The 16,351-nt window shown below is 40.8% G+C and overlaps 1 protein-coding gene across 1 annotated transcript in view; it reads right to left on the bottom strand.

Annotated features, from left to right (window-relative positions):
- Cenpe (centromere protein E) overlaps positions 1-16,351 on the bottom strand; it is a 63,029-nt gene that overhangs the window by 12,363 nt on the left and 34,315 nt on the right. Inside the window, exons 30-40 of the mRNA XM_029537938.1 lie at positions 14,162-14,320; positions 13,569-13,853; positions 13,050-13,337; positions 12,458-12,616; positions 12,034-12,315; positions 11,031-11,189; positions 9,569-9,829; positions 5,466-5,558; positions 4,381-4,599; positions 1,739-1,933; positions 1,011-1,211 (exon numbers count right to left, since the gene is read on the bottom strand). Of these exons, the coding sequence (XP_029393798.1) occupies positions 1,011-1,211; positions 1,739-1,933; positions 4,381-4,599; positions 5,466-5,558; positions 9,569-9,829; positions 11,031-11,189; positions 12,034-12,315; positions 12,458-12,616; positions 13,050-13,337; positions 13,569-13,853; positions 14,162-14,320 (2,301 nt within the window). The remainder of the gene's footprint in view (positions 1-1,010; positions 1,212-1,738; positions 1,934-4,380; positions 4,600-5,465; positions 5,559-9,568; positions 9,830-11,030; positions 11,190-12,033; positions 12,316-12,457; positions 12,617-13,049; positions 13,338-13,568; positions 13,854-14,161; positions 14,321-16,351) is intronic.

Below are 16,351 nucleotides of genomic sequence, written 5' to 3'. Positions count from 1 at the left end.
TAACAACTCTCTATGTTCCCATTTCATTCCAAACCTCAGCTCACAGAGAAAGTAATTTACTGATTTTAAACCCTTTTTATATGTTTGGGTATTTTGCCTACATCTCTGTCTGTGCAACACATTTGTGTCTGGTGACTTTGGAGACCAGAAAAGGCTGTAAGATCTCCTGGAACTGGAGTTACACACAGCTGTGAGGCACCATGTGGGTGCTGGGACTTGAACCCAGGTCCTCTGGAAGAGTAGGTAGTGCTCTAAAGGCATTTCTCTTGCTACAATTTACTTGCTAACTAGTCTATAAACCTCTTATTGCTGTGTAGATAATAACAGTCAAAGTCATTGTTCTCTTTAACGCTGAAGGCTGGCTTACATCACTGGTGTGACAGGCTGACATTATAATAGTTTAGGAAGCTGACAGGATCTTCAACACCAAGTGTGAGCTAGAAATTCACCGACTGTCAGGTGTGGAACTTTCTGGTGCAGGATCTTGGTAATAGGAAAGATTATCTGTAGGGAGGGATTATGTGAGAATTTTATGTACTACTGGGCTAATTTTTCCACAAACCTAACCAAAAAATTACTGACACATACATGCTAAAAACAAAGTAACAGTAGGCACATTTGGTGTGTAGTGTAGGATTAGAGCGCATGACAGGGAAGCTACTGGCACACAGGACCCCTGAAGCCAGGATCCTGGAACAGATGTAAGCCCCAGCTTCTCTGAGGCCATGGGGCAATGGCTCAGTCCTCACAGACAGTGAGACGACAATGAGCAGCCGCAAAACTACCCAAGCGGGAACTCGGTATTTCCTCAGCAACAGCCTGCTGCCCTCAAGTAAACTGGGTTAATCATCTTGAAGAAGCATCATACAACGAAAGAATAAAGTTTGGACAACCAAAACTTTTCAGAGAGCTCCTACATACAAAGCACAGAAATATAAGCTCGTCTAACCCCTTAGGAATGAGTAGAAAAATCAAAGCCTCAAAGAGCAGCACTGGACTGTGATACTCACGGTGATTCTGCTGTGATAGAAGTTATTCACGAGCCCAATGCTTTTGTTTTCTTTCCGGATGGTACTCCTAAGATTTTCTGTATCAAGAGTATTTAGCCATTTTCGTAAAAACTCAGTTATTTCTTTCCTATGACTTAGTACTTGTTGGACTTCAGTTTTTATGGTGAGGAAGTCATTTTCTGAAAAATCTTTGAGAATTTCCTGTGTGAAAAATAGGTACCAAATTATATAAGTATTAGGAAAAACTTTACCCCAAATACATATAAACTATAAAAATATTCTAAAGGGGAGAAATACCTACTGGCCTTTACCTATTAAGATATTAAAGAAAATCAATTCTAATTTAAAACTTGATTGCAATTACCTGCCTAAGAGAACCCTGGCGATATACTCCACCTGACAGGGATTCCACCTTCAGGCTCTGGGCACTGCTTTGCTGTGGCCTTGGAAGGCAGGCCTGACAGGCAGGTTGGGAACTGCACGCCCGTTTGACATTGATGGGAGAGCCACCAAGTCCTTGTGGAGCTGATGCATGGGTGTAAGACGGCTGATGGTAAATCTGTCTTCTATGTCTATGCAGGTCTGACAGTGTCCAAGCCATCTCTTGGTCACCTGTCACTCTGCAAGTTACTAATGATATCTAATGAATGAAAATGACTTTAAACACATACAAAGGCTGTTTATGAAAGGCTTAAAACCTTATTAAATGTATTAAAAATAAAGCATACCTCAATATGGAGGTCCATCTCCTGGCTCAGTTTGATCTGTAAATCTCTGGATGGAATACTGTAAGTCTGAGAAAGGCTCTGGATTTTAATTTGCAGTTCATTTTGCTTTTCCACTTCCTGAATAAAAGCCATTTCAGACTTACTGATGAACTCATGGTGCTCTTCCTTTATCCCTGCAATGAAGCTTAACACATACTTGAAGAAAAAGAGAAATCAAAAGTGAGATATTATATTTAGGAGATATTTCAGCATCTGAGATGGTGGGGTCTTGTTTACTTATGACAGATGGTAAAGGGGTTACTTGGGAAAGTAACCTCTCCAGATTGTTGCTTTCGGAAGTGACTTCCTACTAGATATATCTCGTATTTGGTGAAAATGAAACATGGTCCTTTCTATAAGTTCCCTTTCCTATTAGCTCAGATTTTTAATTATGTGTGAGGGTGTTTTGCTTATATGTATATTTGCATTCTACATGTGTGTATGGTGTCCATGGGGGGGGGCAGAAGAGAGCATTGGATCTCATAGAACTGAAGTTCCAGATGCCTATGAGTCACAGTATCATGCTGAGAGCCAACCTCACGTCCCCTAGAAGAGCAGCCAGGAATCTCAGCCACTGAGCCATCTTTGTAGCCTTATTATATACATTTTGGTTAAACTGCCAATCCTACCATCACACATTTGAGATTAGTAAAAAATGCTATCCTATTTCATTTTATATAAAGCTATGTGTGGGTGTCATCTGAGTTCAGGGGCCCATAGGCTGAGGAGAGAGCACCAGAAGCTGGGAGCTGCAGCTACAGGCCGTGAGCTGCCTTGAGCAGGGCGTTAGGAGCTGACTTGGGCTCTACATACAAACAGTAAATACCCTTACTTGCTCAGCCACCTCTCCAACCCATTTTAGATTTTCAAAATATTCTAACGTTCTTGTTTGACTGGCCTCCAAATGTCACATGCTTCAGGATTTCCTTGTCAAGCATGTTTAGAGGTCTGGCTTGAAGGTAATGATAATTTTAATGCTATCATGTTCCCCTGTCCTCATAAATTTTGAGTATTTGACTGTCGGGGATCTATTAGAGGATTACCAGAACATTGGGAACAATTTTCCAAGTCATAGAACCAACCCTTAACTTTGTGACTTGACCTTTTCTTTAAGTACCAAGTAAACTGCCTTGACTATGGCCACCAATGAGTCCGTTCTCATCACCAAAGTGAGGGCTACCTTCATCTCATATTCCAGCTGAGGTGTGTGCCACTCCAGGCCACACCATCCTTTGTGTGTATGTTTGTGTCTGTGTTAAGGACTGACGTTGATGTTGGGCCTCTTCCTCAGATACTTTCCACCCTATTTGTTGAGGCAGGATTTCTCACTGTGCTCTGAGCTCATCAATTCAGTTGGTTAGGAGGCCCCAGATCCCCCTGTCACCTTCTCTGCAGCTCTGGGATCACAGGTGTGCCCTGCCAAACTGGCTGTGCTGGGGATCCAAACTCAGGTCCGAATGCTTGCACTGACTGGATCATTTCCAGGCCTCTGACCTCATTGCAAGGGGTTTCCAAGAGCAGCCCTAGTGCTTGCTCTTCTCTGCCTCTCCTGGACACATGCAAGTGTCCTCTTACCCTAATGTCCCCACTCCTCTAGACGCATGCAGCAGTGTCTGACACCTGCATGCTTGCCTTTTCTTGCTTTTTTTCTTGAGTAGTACAACATGGAAACTCCAACTTCAATGCACCTCAATCTAAACTGATGTCTGCCCATTCTTCACCTGCCTGGTCACTCTCTCTAAGAGTCACCACAAACCTGGCCAAGCATGTCCCAGGACTTCAGCCATAGTTCTTTCTTCCCTCCCCTGGCTACCATTTGGTCCTACTCTGCTCAGTGCTGGGATCTCCTTCAGTCTGTGTGTCATACAGTATCTCACTGGACCACTTTATTGTTTTTGTTTTTTGTTTTTTTTTTTTTCCTGTCAATCCCTCAAAGTTGTTTTGTTAAAATGGTAACCCAACTTGGTTACTGCAACTACTTAAACGAACACCCACTGGCTCTGCATAATCTCCACAGTGAACGTCAAGCCTTACTGCTCAGCCTGGCTTCCAGTCTCAGCTTACATACCCTAGAAAATTACAAGGTTCCCAAGGAGCACTTGCAAGGTTCCAGAGCAGAAAGTAACTGCTGGAGGAGAAAACATCCAGTCAGGTTGCAGGGATGCAGGGCTGCAGTCTCCCGAGTCATTCCCTTTGGGATGAGTTTTTGGCCAATACAGCTGTTCTGAGCCAGCCCGAGTAACCTCCCATAAACCATGACCTCAAAAACTAATTGGTTCACTGTAACCCCAATAAACTCACTGGCCTACTGAGCTGGACTTGAGTGCAATTCTTATTTTGGTCTGTCACGGAGTCCCTATGTAAGGTGGATAGACACATGTTACATCGGAGCTCTGGGCACCTGTGGGCAGGGCTCTGGGCACCCGTGGGTAGAGTTCAGGTTTTGCTGAATGAATCCTATCTTCACACCTATACAATCTTTAATTTGTGGCTAATATAAATTAATATATGTTAACTCCTAAAGGACTTAAAAGTACATTGAAATGTATAACTGAAATTATAATTACATTAATATGAGGCTAATAGTAAAAAAAAGTCGGTACCTTAAGTCTCTTGAGGACTCTGTGGAATTCCCAGGAACATCTCTGGTTTGCAGTAAGAAGCTTTTCAATCTCTTTGGTTTGTGTGTGCGAAAGTGAGAGGTTTGTTCTTACAGTAACTGACAGCTCCTTTTGGGTTTTAGTTTCTCTCTCCAAGTCAAGAGAGAGACTATTCAAGCATTCATAATCATTAGCCATTTCTGAGTATCTTTTCAGGAGTTTCTAAAGGAAATTAGAATTCATTGCAATGAATGCTAGAATTGTAACATTGGAAAAAAGAAATTAAAACCTTTGTGTTTAAAAGATAAAGGAAACAGTGATTTTTAGATTGGAGAAATAATGTGTAATAGTGTGAAAATTAACCAGAGGCCAATAAAGAAAACCAACACTTGTTTTACTCTTTTGAATAAACTTACTGTGGACCATACCCCATGCCTGAGCTGGCTTGTGTTTATAAAATGAAGAGTCTGCGGTTCCTCAGCTGCCCCTGCCCCTGCCCCTGCCCCCGCCCCCGCGGGGCAGCCATCCCATACGCTTGTATGATCTGCTGCTGCTGCTCTGCCGTCTCTGCTTATGGATTACAATTCATCTTTCAAATAAGCTCTCAGCTTATACTCAACTTTCAATCCTTAGATCTTTCTAAATGTAGGTCAGGTTGTGTCTCACAAGGTTAAACTCTCCAGCGGACCTCCTCCCACTCAAGAGCAAGCTGTGAATGCTCTCGTGGCTCTCCAGCCTGTTCCTTCACTATCTCAGAAGCTTTCTCTCTGGAAAGTCTGCCTCAGGATCTTTGTACTCATAGTCTGTCCTGTCCACAGCAGTCTTCCCTTGAGTGAACTGAGCCCTTCAGTGTTCTTAGAGATTGCTCAGTAACACTTTCCCACATGGGCCTTAAAAAACAAACCACAAACTGCCACTGTGTCATTTATACATATGTGTACATATGTGCTAGACTATATAAACATTATAATGTTTGGGAAAACATTTGCTACCATCTATTCACTATTCCCTTTAATTCCACCGTGGGCCGCACAGGATGCCTTTGGAACAGTAGCAACAATGCCACAAAGCTGTGGCAGAGCTCTTACTTTTATCCTGAAGCACTTTTCTTGAAGTCTTCCTGTACAGTGTTCTCCAGCACATAGTAACCCCTTTCCATATTTCATCGTCTCTTCATGGTTCTGATGGGCCCGGTTCAAAGGAATACATATCAATAACTACATTCACATAGCAAGCCTAATCAAACACGCTTACACTTCACATCACGTTTTCGTAAAGGAATTAAATATTTCATTGTGATCTAATAGCAGTATTAGATCAGAGTAATAACAGTAACAAAAGGGAGCGGTATCACTGTCAAGTCACAGTGAGTGACTTAAACTCACTGAAGGAACACCCAAGAGAAGCACATGGTTCCTAGAGAAAGCGGTGCTGACTATTCCGGTTCATATTCTCACAAACATGGACATTAGAATTATTGTCATCAACTGTACTTACTAGAAAACCTAAGCACTTTATATTTTTCCCAGGACCTTCGGCTGGAAAATTCGAATTTCATTCATATTTTTTCTGCATAACTAAAAAGTTCAGAACAGACTTCCCTCCTCATTTTTGACCATCGTTTAGCTTGGCCACTGTAGCGCCTAGAATATCTGCTGGATACAAACCCATTAAGTCTGTGTGTACATTTAGAGAGCCCCACATGCATGAGGCTCCCAAGCATCTAATGTTTCTGGCAACACTGCACACAAGACTCTCTACGTCACCCTTCAAACATGAAAAAAAAAATAGCTATAGATTTACTTTTTATATCTATTTGTCTAAATGTTCTGCTTCTTTTTAGAGGACTGAATTAAATGTTTAAAGATTATTGTGAAATCCAGCCCTACAAAGGATAATAGATGGAAAACACCAACACAAGGAGTAAAACTACACTCTAGAAGAAGCAAGAAAGTAATCTTTCGACAAACCCACACAAACATAATTCCACCCCGAACAAGAAAATTAATAGGAAGTAACAATCACTTTTCCTTAATATTTCTTAATATGAAAATTAATATTACCCAATATCCCAATCGACTGAAATTCAAAAATATGAGGAATTAGAAATTTGTCGGCTGTCATCCCATGGTCTCTCTAATTTGGTAATGGGAGAAATAGGTCCAATATTGTACAATCTACATACACTTTCTGCTTGTTTGTACGTGACAGGGTCTTGCTGGGTGCCACATAATGGTTTTGAAGTCATACTTCTCCTATCTCAGCCTATTAGTAGGATTGTTTACTTGATGTTTTTATAAAATACTATGGTTTTCAGAACAGCTTACATATTTCAAAATTATTTATACAGCCAAAAGAAATGTAGACAACTAATTTGGGAGGTGGCTTGTGAGAGAACAGCAAAGAGTGAGACTGAAGGCTTTGCTTGATATTTATAATTATTGTATCAATTTTGAAGACGAAGACTTTATAAGTTACTCTTATTCTGAGATGAATGCTTTTCAAAACCATCATAGTCAATGAACCAGAATCTTACCCTCACCTAACGTCTGTGCCACCCTCCAAGCATAACCATTGTTCATTGAAACAGTTGATGAGTAACTTCATGGATAGACCATCTTAATACACACACCATTTCTTTTTTTTCTTTTTTTTTTCTTTTTTTTCTTTTTTTGGTTTTTTAAGACAGGGTTTCTCTGTATAGCCCTGGCTGTCCTGGAGCTCACTTTGTAGACCAGGCTGGCNTTGAACTCAGAAATCCACCTGCCCCTGCCTCTGCCTCCCGAGTGCTGGGATTAAAGGCGTGCGCCACCACGCCCGGCCACACACCATTTCTTAAATGAATGTAACCTGTTCCCTGTGGGCTGAGAATGATGACAATCACTCAAGTCAAATAGCTTTGACCATAGCAGGAAATCTGCATCCAAAAATCATGCCTACAATTCATTCCTTGGCGCAGCAAAACTGTCAACTCTTAGCTCATCTACTAAGATGGAGGTAAAATCCTTTGATGATATGAGGGACATTCAAGTACAGCCTTATTGCAATGAACTCCAATGTCCAAAAACTGTTCTTATTTTGTGTTTGTACTACAGTAAGAGCCAAGATTTTAAACTCTATTAAAAACAAAACAAAAAAAAGACTTATGTTATTTATTTTCATTTATGGTCATTAAAAAAATCTAATAGTGATATATTATTTTAAAATATCAGACAGTTAATATATTTGGAGTTATTTAAAATTTATAGAGAAAAATGTATTTTCAGTGTTGCTATAGGCAAACATCTACATTAGACTGTTCAATTGATTGTTGTTTTATATCAAACAACTTTTATAACTTTTTTATTGTTACAATATTTTATAAATTTTAAAGAATAAAAAAATGAAAGGTATTGAAGGTTTTTGAAGGGGGAGGGCTCTCCAGAGAAGTTGGGGTACAAAAGGGAAAGAAGAATGTGATGTAAGGCTATTTACTCAAAATATGTTTTTAAATGTTAACAAATTCAGATAAATTGAAATTAGTTATCTTTTCACATCATAATGCAATAAAACTTAAATCAATGGGAAAAAGGTTATTGTGAAAGAAATATTGTGAAAGAAAGAAAGCCTTCCTTTTCATGTTTACTTTGCTTTGTTCTTTTTAACTTCAGCAGTGAAAGTCTGTTGATTTCTAGACGTCTATTAATAGAGGAAATTCAGGCATTTAATCTTTGGCAAATGGAGTCTTTGAAATACCCTTTTTCACTTAAAATAAAGTTAGCTGTCAGAAACTTAGAAGGGAAACAGTGTATCTAATAAATCTTTTCTTAAGAATGAATAGAGTTTTCTGAGACACATTGTGGCTTTGTGTTTCTTTTTTTGTAAGAGAATTTTATACTATCAACAGAAGTTTCCCAGAAAAAAAAAGGGGGGGGTAGTAGGCGAGAGGGGAGACCAACAACCCGCAATCCAGACAAAACACACTGGTAATTACCCTTAATTACCCCGAGTCTTACAGCTACTAAGGGAGGATGACCCGATCTTACTCTTACTGTTAAGTTTATGGTTTTTCGGCATCCTTTTTTCATTTTGAGAGACTCCTTTATCTTTTATCCTGTTTAGCTCACCGTTTTCTTATTGCTTTAAGGTTTTTGTAAACTTTCTTAATCAAATGTTACTTTTTTTCACCAACACTTTGCATATGCAAATTCCAGGCCTCCAACTGCTTCAAATGCTTATTTAAATAAACTTTACTGACACCTTCCTCTTTAAGAAGCTGAAGCTCTTCTTTCTGAAGTTCTTGGATCTTCATTGACATAATTATAAAATAGATCAAACAAAGAATTTCTTCAAGAAAGGGTAGTGTGTATATATGTATGTATGTACGTACGTATGTATACACATACACATATATACATATACCAGGTTACCTTTATCTGAAACGCTCAGTGTTTCAGATTTTACATTGTTTGTAGTCTTGACTTTATTGGTTAAAAATCCATAATCTGAAATTCTCTCAAATTTAAGTTTTTGAGCTTTACTCTACCCAAAACCTTTCTAAAACCAACCATTTCAGATACCAAAATCCTCAGCATGTATTTATGTATTTTATTATCTCTTCTTAATGGGTAATTACTTTTCACACACTCGAAGAAAAATCCACGCTCAGAAACGAGCTCTACAGCACGCCTGGGTACAAGAGGGCCAAAGGACCCAGAGTCCCAGCTCTGGCCCTACCTTTCCCCTCGGGGCTGCACCCACCCAATTCCAGGACTTGTTTTTCTCTATCACTGTCTTTTAAGATCAGTAGCACATAAATAAGCTAGGCTTAGAATTCCAACACATGGATGAACCCCTACAGTTGGATGCTTGGCTTGCTCCTAGATTTTGGTCACCACAAATCACTCAGCTCTCAGCGACGTTCTACTCTTGCCCAGTCAGCGAATACACTGGTAAGATAAATCTTGGAAGTGACACTGCTGAACCAAACATATGGAAGGCACAGACACTGCTGAACGGGAAAGACGCTGGCTCAGCAGTAGAGAGCACTAGCTGTTTTCCAGTTCCAAGAGATCCAACACCCGATTCTAGCCATTGCAGGTACCAGATATGCAGACAGACAGACAGACACAGAGAGAGGAGGGGGAGGGAGAGGGCGGCGAAGGCATACCTATGGATCCTGCATCTTCAAGAGTGGTGTCTAAACACTTACCTTAAGCATGGCTTCTCTTAGGTTGTCCTTGAGCTGGTCGCTCTCCATTCTGAGTATCTCCTCAATTTTCTTTAGATCATCTCTTTCTTTTATTACAGAACTCATTTCTTCAAGGTTCTCGTGAATCTTCTGAGCCAGATTTAAATTCTCCATCTCTATCTTACTCAGAGTTAAGCCCTGCTCCTTGAGCTGCTTCTTGGTTTCACTGGCATCTACTTTTAACTTAAGAAGTTGAAGTTCACTTGTTTTAAGTTCTTGAACCTGAAGACATGAAATCATATTAGGTTTCATACTTTTTTAAAAGAAACCTTGAGTTTTGATTTTTTTAGACTTAATTTTTTTATTATTGCTTTATTTTATGGATTTATTTTAGGGATTTTGGCCTACATGTTAGTTTATATACTGCATGGATACAGATACCCATGGAAGTCTTCCAGAAATGGAGGAAAGACAGCTGTGAGCTGCCACACAGGTTATAAGAATCAAACCAGCATCCTTTAAAGAGGATTACTGAGCCATGTCTCCATCTCAGAAAGCTTAATTCATTTGTGTGTAGGTGAGGCGCTCACTATAAGGAATGTCTGGAGCTGGAGAGCCAGGCTGAGCCACCTGACATGGATACTGAGTCTCTTAGCTGCTGAGCCATCTCTCCATGCCAGGTCATGGACTATTTTAAAAGAAAGATAAAGAATCCTTTTTGCTGAGACTGGTCATATCTGCCTTTACTCTCACTAAGCACAAGAGATGGGGGAGAGAAGTCTCTAAATGACTGAGACAGTGACCATTCGTATCAATGTTCTGCTAAAGGCACCAGCTCTCTTTTGGGGAATAACACACACATAGAGTATACTAACCCTAACGTAGAGCTCAGTTAATTCTTCTTTGTTTCCTAGCCGAGCTCTGGCTGTCCTGGAACTTGTTCTGTAGACAAGGCTGGCCTTCACTCAGAGGTCTATCTGCCTCTGCCTCTCAAATGCTGGGACTAAAGGTGTGTGCCAGTACTGCCCGGCTCAGCTATTCAAAACACACACTCACACCACACACACACACACACACACACACACACACACACACACACACACACCTCCCTATAAAACTATAACCCAGAATAAACTAGACAGCATTTCTCTTACCCCACAAACATCTGTATGTCTTTTCCTGAAGGTAACTATTCTGACCTTAGCATCCCACGTCAGTTCTGTTTTCTTTGAACGTAAGATGACAATGTAGTCATCCATTCACCTGCTGGTATTTAGGTTGTTTTCATTTTCCCACTACTGCAAATAAAGCTGCTATGAATATTCTTGTAGACTGTTTAGAAGAATTTTCTTTGTCTTTTTCTGTATACACCCAAGGAACAGAAACACCAGGCTTACAGTGAACACCGTCACACTGTTCAGTGTGGCTGAACCTTTATGACCCCAAAGGCTTTAAGGCATGAACAAAGATGCCCAGTCAATACCTTTTCTTGTAATTTAATGTTTACATTTTCTAACTCCATTTTCACATTTGATATTTCCTCTGTCTTCTTAGACATAGTCTTCATGAGTCGGTCAATAGTTTCTTGGTGCTCTTTCAGATTCATGTGAGCAATTCTTAGTTTCTCTTGATTTTCCAGATCCTTAAAAAAAGGGACATATTTTAACATTAAGTATCATTTTAAAAATTAAGTGATATATTTCCTTAGTAAAAATAATTGTGTTTTTAAGTTTTTGTTGTTGTTGTTGTTGTGGACCAGGGGCTTGAACTCAGGACCACTGTACAAGCAAGCAGATAATACTGAGTGTTACTATCAGTCTGCTTTTCTTTCAAAATATTTACCTTAAGTCACCACCACGCCTGCCACCACCACCACATGTGTGGGAGCTTCCCAGAATGTCAGTGGACAGGTCTGTGGTGTCTACCTGCCCTCCTTCCTTCCCACAGACAGGCTCCTGAGACTGAGCTCAGATCACTAGGCTTGTGCGGCAAATGCTTTACCTGAGGAAGCCCATCATGGGCCTGCTTTAACTCCTTAGTAATCCTCACTGCTAAATTCAGTCCTTTCCTTCCCATTTCCCCAGACTCCTACTTTAGAAGCCAATACACTGCAGAGAATTTACTCACCAAACTGCTTCCTGCTTAATGTTTTTCTGAGTTGCAGAACACGCCCTGAGGTAGATGATTTTTAGACTTGTACAACATTTGGCATGGGGCCTGTACTTACCACTTTCTTCCTAAGGTTCATTTAGGCTGCTTCCTATTTTTAACATCAACTATTATAACCAAACAACTTTAGGGTCTATTCGTGTATAGGTTTATGTATACACTCATGAGCATATATATCTAACAACCGAATCTAGATATATCTAGGATAAAATTCCATAAAAAAGTGCTGAATTCAAAAAGTTTAATATCAAATTGCCTATCTAAACGACTTATTCCTAAGTGATTCAGAGGCCTGCCAGAGTAGAACAGGGACTTACACTTGCTTCTGTTTGTTGAAGACTTTTCCTTAGTTGGTCTCGCTCTTCCCTGAGGGCTTCATCCATAATTTTTAGGCTATCATTTTCCTTAGTGACGAGTGTTATTTTTTTAAGGTTTTCGTTAAGTTGTTGAGTTAATTTTAACTTCTCTATTTCTCTGCTTTCTAGAGTCGAGCTCTGGGCTTCGAGCTGCTTCTTCAGTTGCTGCATTTGATCCATAGTTTCTCTGAGATCAGCTTTTACTTGAGAAAGTTGATGTTCTTTTTCCTGGAGATCTTGGCTCTTAAGATAATCACATAATAAGTTAGAGTGTTGGACAAAAAAATACAAACAATCTTAAAATTGAATCAGCAAATCTGTGCCTTCAGATTTAGACATGATCACAGCCTGTTTCATCACAGAGATTATTCAGATTAAAAAATACCTGTGCTTCTACAATAGCATTTGTGTGCTTTAAGTCCCCTTGAGTATGTGATAGTTCATCTGTATAGTCATACACCATCTTTCTGAGCTTGTTGATAGTTTCCTGGTGCTCTTCCAGATGCACATGCGCAAATCTTAGCTCTTCCTCTTTCTCCAGACCCTTAATTAGAGAAAGAAAGAAGACATTGATAGAAATACATTTCAAACAGAAAGAAGGTAAACAAAAGGAAGGAAAGTTCTATCATCCTCCCTCTCTAAGGCCTCCCAAGGCTTTCTCTCTTGAGTTGCTTTAGATGTGACCACAAAATCTCAATAAACCACTGTCAGCCTATCTTTTCCCAGGCTAAGACACCACCATGTTGTGTCATGCCTACTTTGTTAGGTAAGGTATTGAGTTCCATGATCCAAATATGCTGTGCTTATTTTACCAGTCTCTACTAACGAACAGTGAATATCTGCAACTATCTTTGCACAACTGTGTGAATGTGTACAATGTAAAAGGCTACATCTAAACTCTTCAGTCTATACTCCTGCCCACCCTGAAGTGTCTCCAGGACATTAAGGTTGCACCATGCCAGAAAGATGGCACTCACTTTAGCTACTGTTTCTTCAAGGCTCTTCTTCAGTTGGTCTCTCTCTACTGTGAGGCGCTCCTCCACACTCCAAAGCTCATCTCTTTCTTTTGCTACAGATCTCATTTCTTCAAGGGTTTCATGAAGTCTTTGAGTCAAGCTTACATTCTCCATTTCCACCTTTTCTAGACTTGACTTCTGGGCCTCCAGCTGCTGCTTCAAGCAGTCCATTTCACATCCGTCTCCTTGAGTCTCATTAATAGTCTTCGTTGCAGGACATTCATGCTCTTTGTTCTGAAGTTCTTGGAGCTGAGAAAATATAACAAGTTAGGTCAGAGGCACACAGAAGTAGGTTGTGTCTTTTTTAAGAGAAAGGAAGAAATGTTCCTAAACCAAGGCAAAAGTTTTTATGTAGCCATTCAGATGCACGTGAATAGTTTTTAATTCCTTTTTCTTTATCATCTCAAAAATGTAACAGGTGGCACTGCAGCCACCTCCGCGTCGCTGTCTCCCCAATCAGTAGCAGCAGCAGAGACTCACCTTTGCACTCATTTCCTTAATGCTTTCTTTTTGCTCCTCACTTTCCACATGAAGAGCCTCTTGTATTCTTCTCAGCTCTTCTCTTTCCTTCCTTAGAATTTTTATGTCCTCGAGACTTTCTTCGAGTTGTACATTCAACCGCAGCCTGTCACTCTCTGCACTCTGCAGTGCCGAGTCCTTGGCAAGGAGAAGCTCCCTGACTTGCTCCAGTTCACTCATCTTCCCTTGAGCCTCGCTTGTGTCTTTCCTAGTAAGCTCTTCCTGCTTCTCACAGAGTTCCTGAACCTTCGACCAAGGATAATTAAGTTATCAGCACAACATATACAGGTATATTCTCATATATTTATTCTCTCTCTCTGTCTCTGTCTCTCTCTGTCTCTCTCTCTCTGTCTCTCTCTCTCTCTCTGTCTCTCTGTCTCTGTCTCTCTCTCTCTCTCTCTCTCTCCCCCTCTCCCTCCCTCCCTCCCTCCCTCCCTCCCCCATTTTAAGGCAAAATACAAAATAAGTTTCACCATAATTCAGTATGCAAACACAGTCTTCAAGGCGGCATTCTCCTTCCGGTTTTTCCCCATGGCTTCTCCCCTTCAGCTTACCTTTCTCCCCAGTTCAGCAGTGGTCAGCTCTAGTTGTCCCCGCACACTGGACAGCTCAGTTTCCTTCTGTGAAAGGCTCATTATTAGGGTGTCAATTTTGTTTTCCTGCTCTTTCAGGCAACGGCGAGCAAGGTTAAGTTCCTCTTCAGTTTCTAGATGCTTTACCATTAGAGAAAATTCCAAGATGTTTATAGAAAGAAACCACCATATTATAACTAACTCCTTTCTGAAAAGATTTAGTCATAAGAAAAAGGTTTGCTTATAAAAGATCTTGAGAAATACAGTGCAAAGAGGAAACTATTTTACCTGTGACTTCTGAGATGCAGTGACTTATGTTCTGCCTGGAGAACCTGTTGCAGGCACAGTAATTCACCTTTCTCCTTATAGCACAATAACCCCAGGGTGCAGTAGTGGCAGGCAACCACCACTGCACCCTGGTAGTGGTAACCAACAGCTCTCTAATTAGACTTAAGACCTGCTCAACAAGAGGGAAATAATATCTGGTACTGGAAACCTAAGTAACTATTTAGGGCTAGTGATGTCATAGACCTTGGAGGATAATCTATAAGCATCTTTATTAAACTAGCATAATCCCTAGCTGCATCCTGAATATTTGTTCTTTTACTACCTTGAACATTTCTTTCTTCTCTCTGCCTTTGCACTGTTCCTCGGCTTCCACCCTCACTCATCCATTACTTTTGTAGACTCACTGTCCTTCCTTTCCACATCGTGGGGCTGTTTCTGTAGACCTTTTTGCATCTTAAGAGAATTCCACGACAATACATCTGATGACTAAATATAACAGATAGGATCCAATGGCTCAATACAGAGTAATGTTTCCACACTCTCCCATTCCCCAGTTATTATGTTTTCTTATGTTTACACCTATACCTCCCACACATACATTTTCTTAAAACTTATATGTATGGGTATTTTGTCTGTGTACCACAACTGTGCCTGCCAGAAGAGGGTATCAAAGCCCCCGGAACTGGAGAATAGATGGTTGTGAGTCATCGTTTATGCTGGGAATTGAACTTGGGTCCTATCCAAGAACAGCCAATGTTCCTGAGCTATCTCTCAAGCCTCAGTTAATGTTTTAACTAAGGGTCACTTTATTGTCAAGTACCTCACTAAATAAAGGCTCGAGATAAAATAGTGAGTCTTTTTGTTTCCCACACCCGTGACTTCAACCATAATCATGTTTTTAGGAAAACAGACAGATACTATGCTAAATCTCACCATACAGAGGAGAGAGGCTATTCAGGACATTGATGTAAACTTACTGTCATGGGTCATTAGGAAAGGCTTCCTAGGGGACAGAAAACAGCTAAAGAAGAAAAACACTGGTTCCATAAAGGTGTGCATGTGAGTGCTACAGGCAGGTGGGCACAAGATCAGAGCATTAAAAGCTGAGCAGCACAAAGGATCAGGGAAGAGCATCACAGGACGGGAGGACGGGAGGGCTGCAGCAGGGGAGCAACCAGCAAGGCCATGCTCCTGGGACTCACGGCCCATGCAGTGGCTTCTAGTTTTTAAAGAGCCACAGTATATAGTAGACAAATTAAAAAAGAAAACACTTTATGCCCAGATGGGAACTTTGCTAGACATGCATGAGAATGAACGTATCGGGGCTGGAGAGGTGGCTCAATGGATGAAAGCACGTGTTTAGGTCCTAGGCTCAATACCTAGCACTCACATGGATGCTCATCACTTCTCTGGGTATCAGGAACACACAAGGTAAACAAGCAGGCAACACACACATATGTATGAAACAAAAATAAATCTACAGCAAAATGAATGTGGGGAGCTAGAAAGAAAATGGTGCATTAGGGTATTGGTAATATAGATAAAAAAATGGGAGATGTTTATTGTCGGTCACACGCATACATGTTGTGTACACACTACATGCATGTACGTGTACACAGCCCCCCCCGCCCCCCCAGGTTTGGAAAGTGCATTATAGACTGAGTGAAGGGAAGACTTGAGTCAGAGCAGGAATGGTTTCCTGTTTCATAGTAGACATGGAGATGACAGTAACACCTTACAGAGAAAAGGTCTGATAACCTGCCCTGGGCTGCCCTAATACAGTGCTGTCTCCGTGCTCAGTCTGACACCCCTGCCTCCGTGCTCAGTCTGACACCCCTGTCTCAGTCTGACACCCCTGTCTCCGTGCTCAGTCTGACACCCCTG

The sequence above is a fragment of the Mus pahari genome, chromosome 4, assembly GCF_900095145.1.
Source record: "Mus pahari chromosome 4, PAHARI_EIJ_v1.1, whole genome shotgun sequence".
NCBI classification, from domain to species: domain Eukaryota; kingdom Metazoa; phylum Chordata; class Mammalia; order Rodentia; family Muridae; genus Mus; species Mus pahari.
The sequence above is the reverse complement of the archived record's forward strand: the minus strand, read 5'-3'. Positions and strand labels throughout refer to the sequence as shown.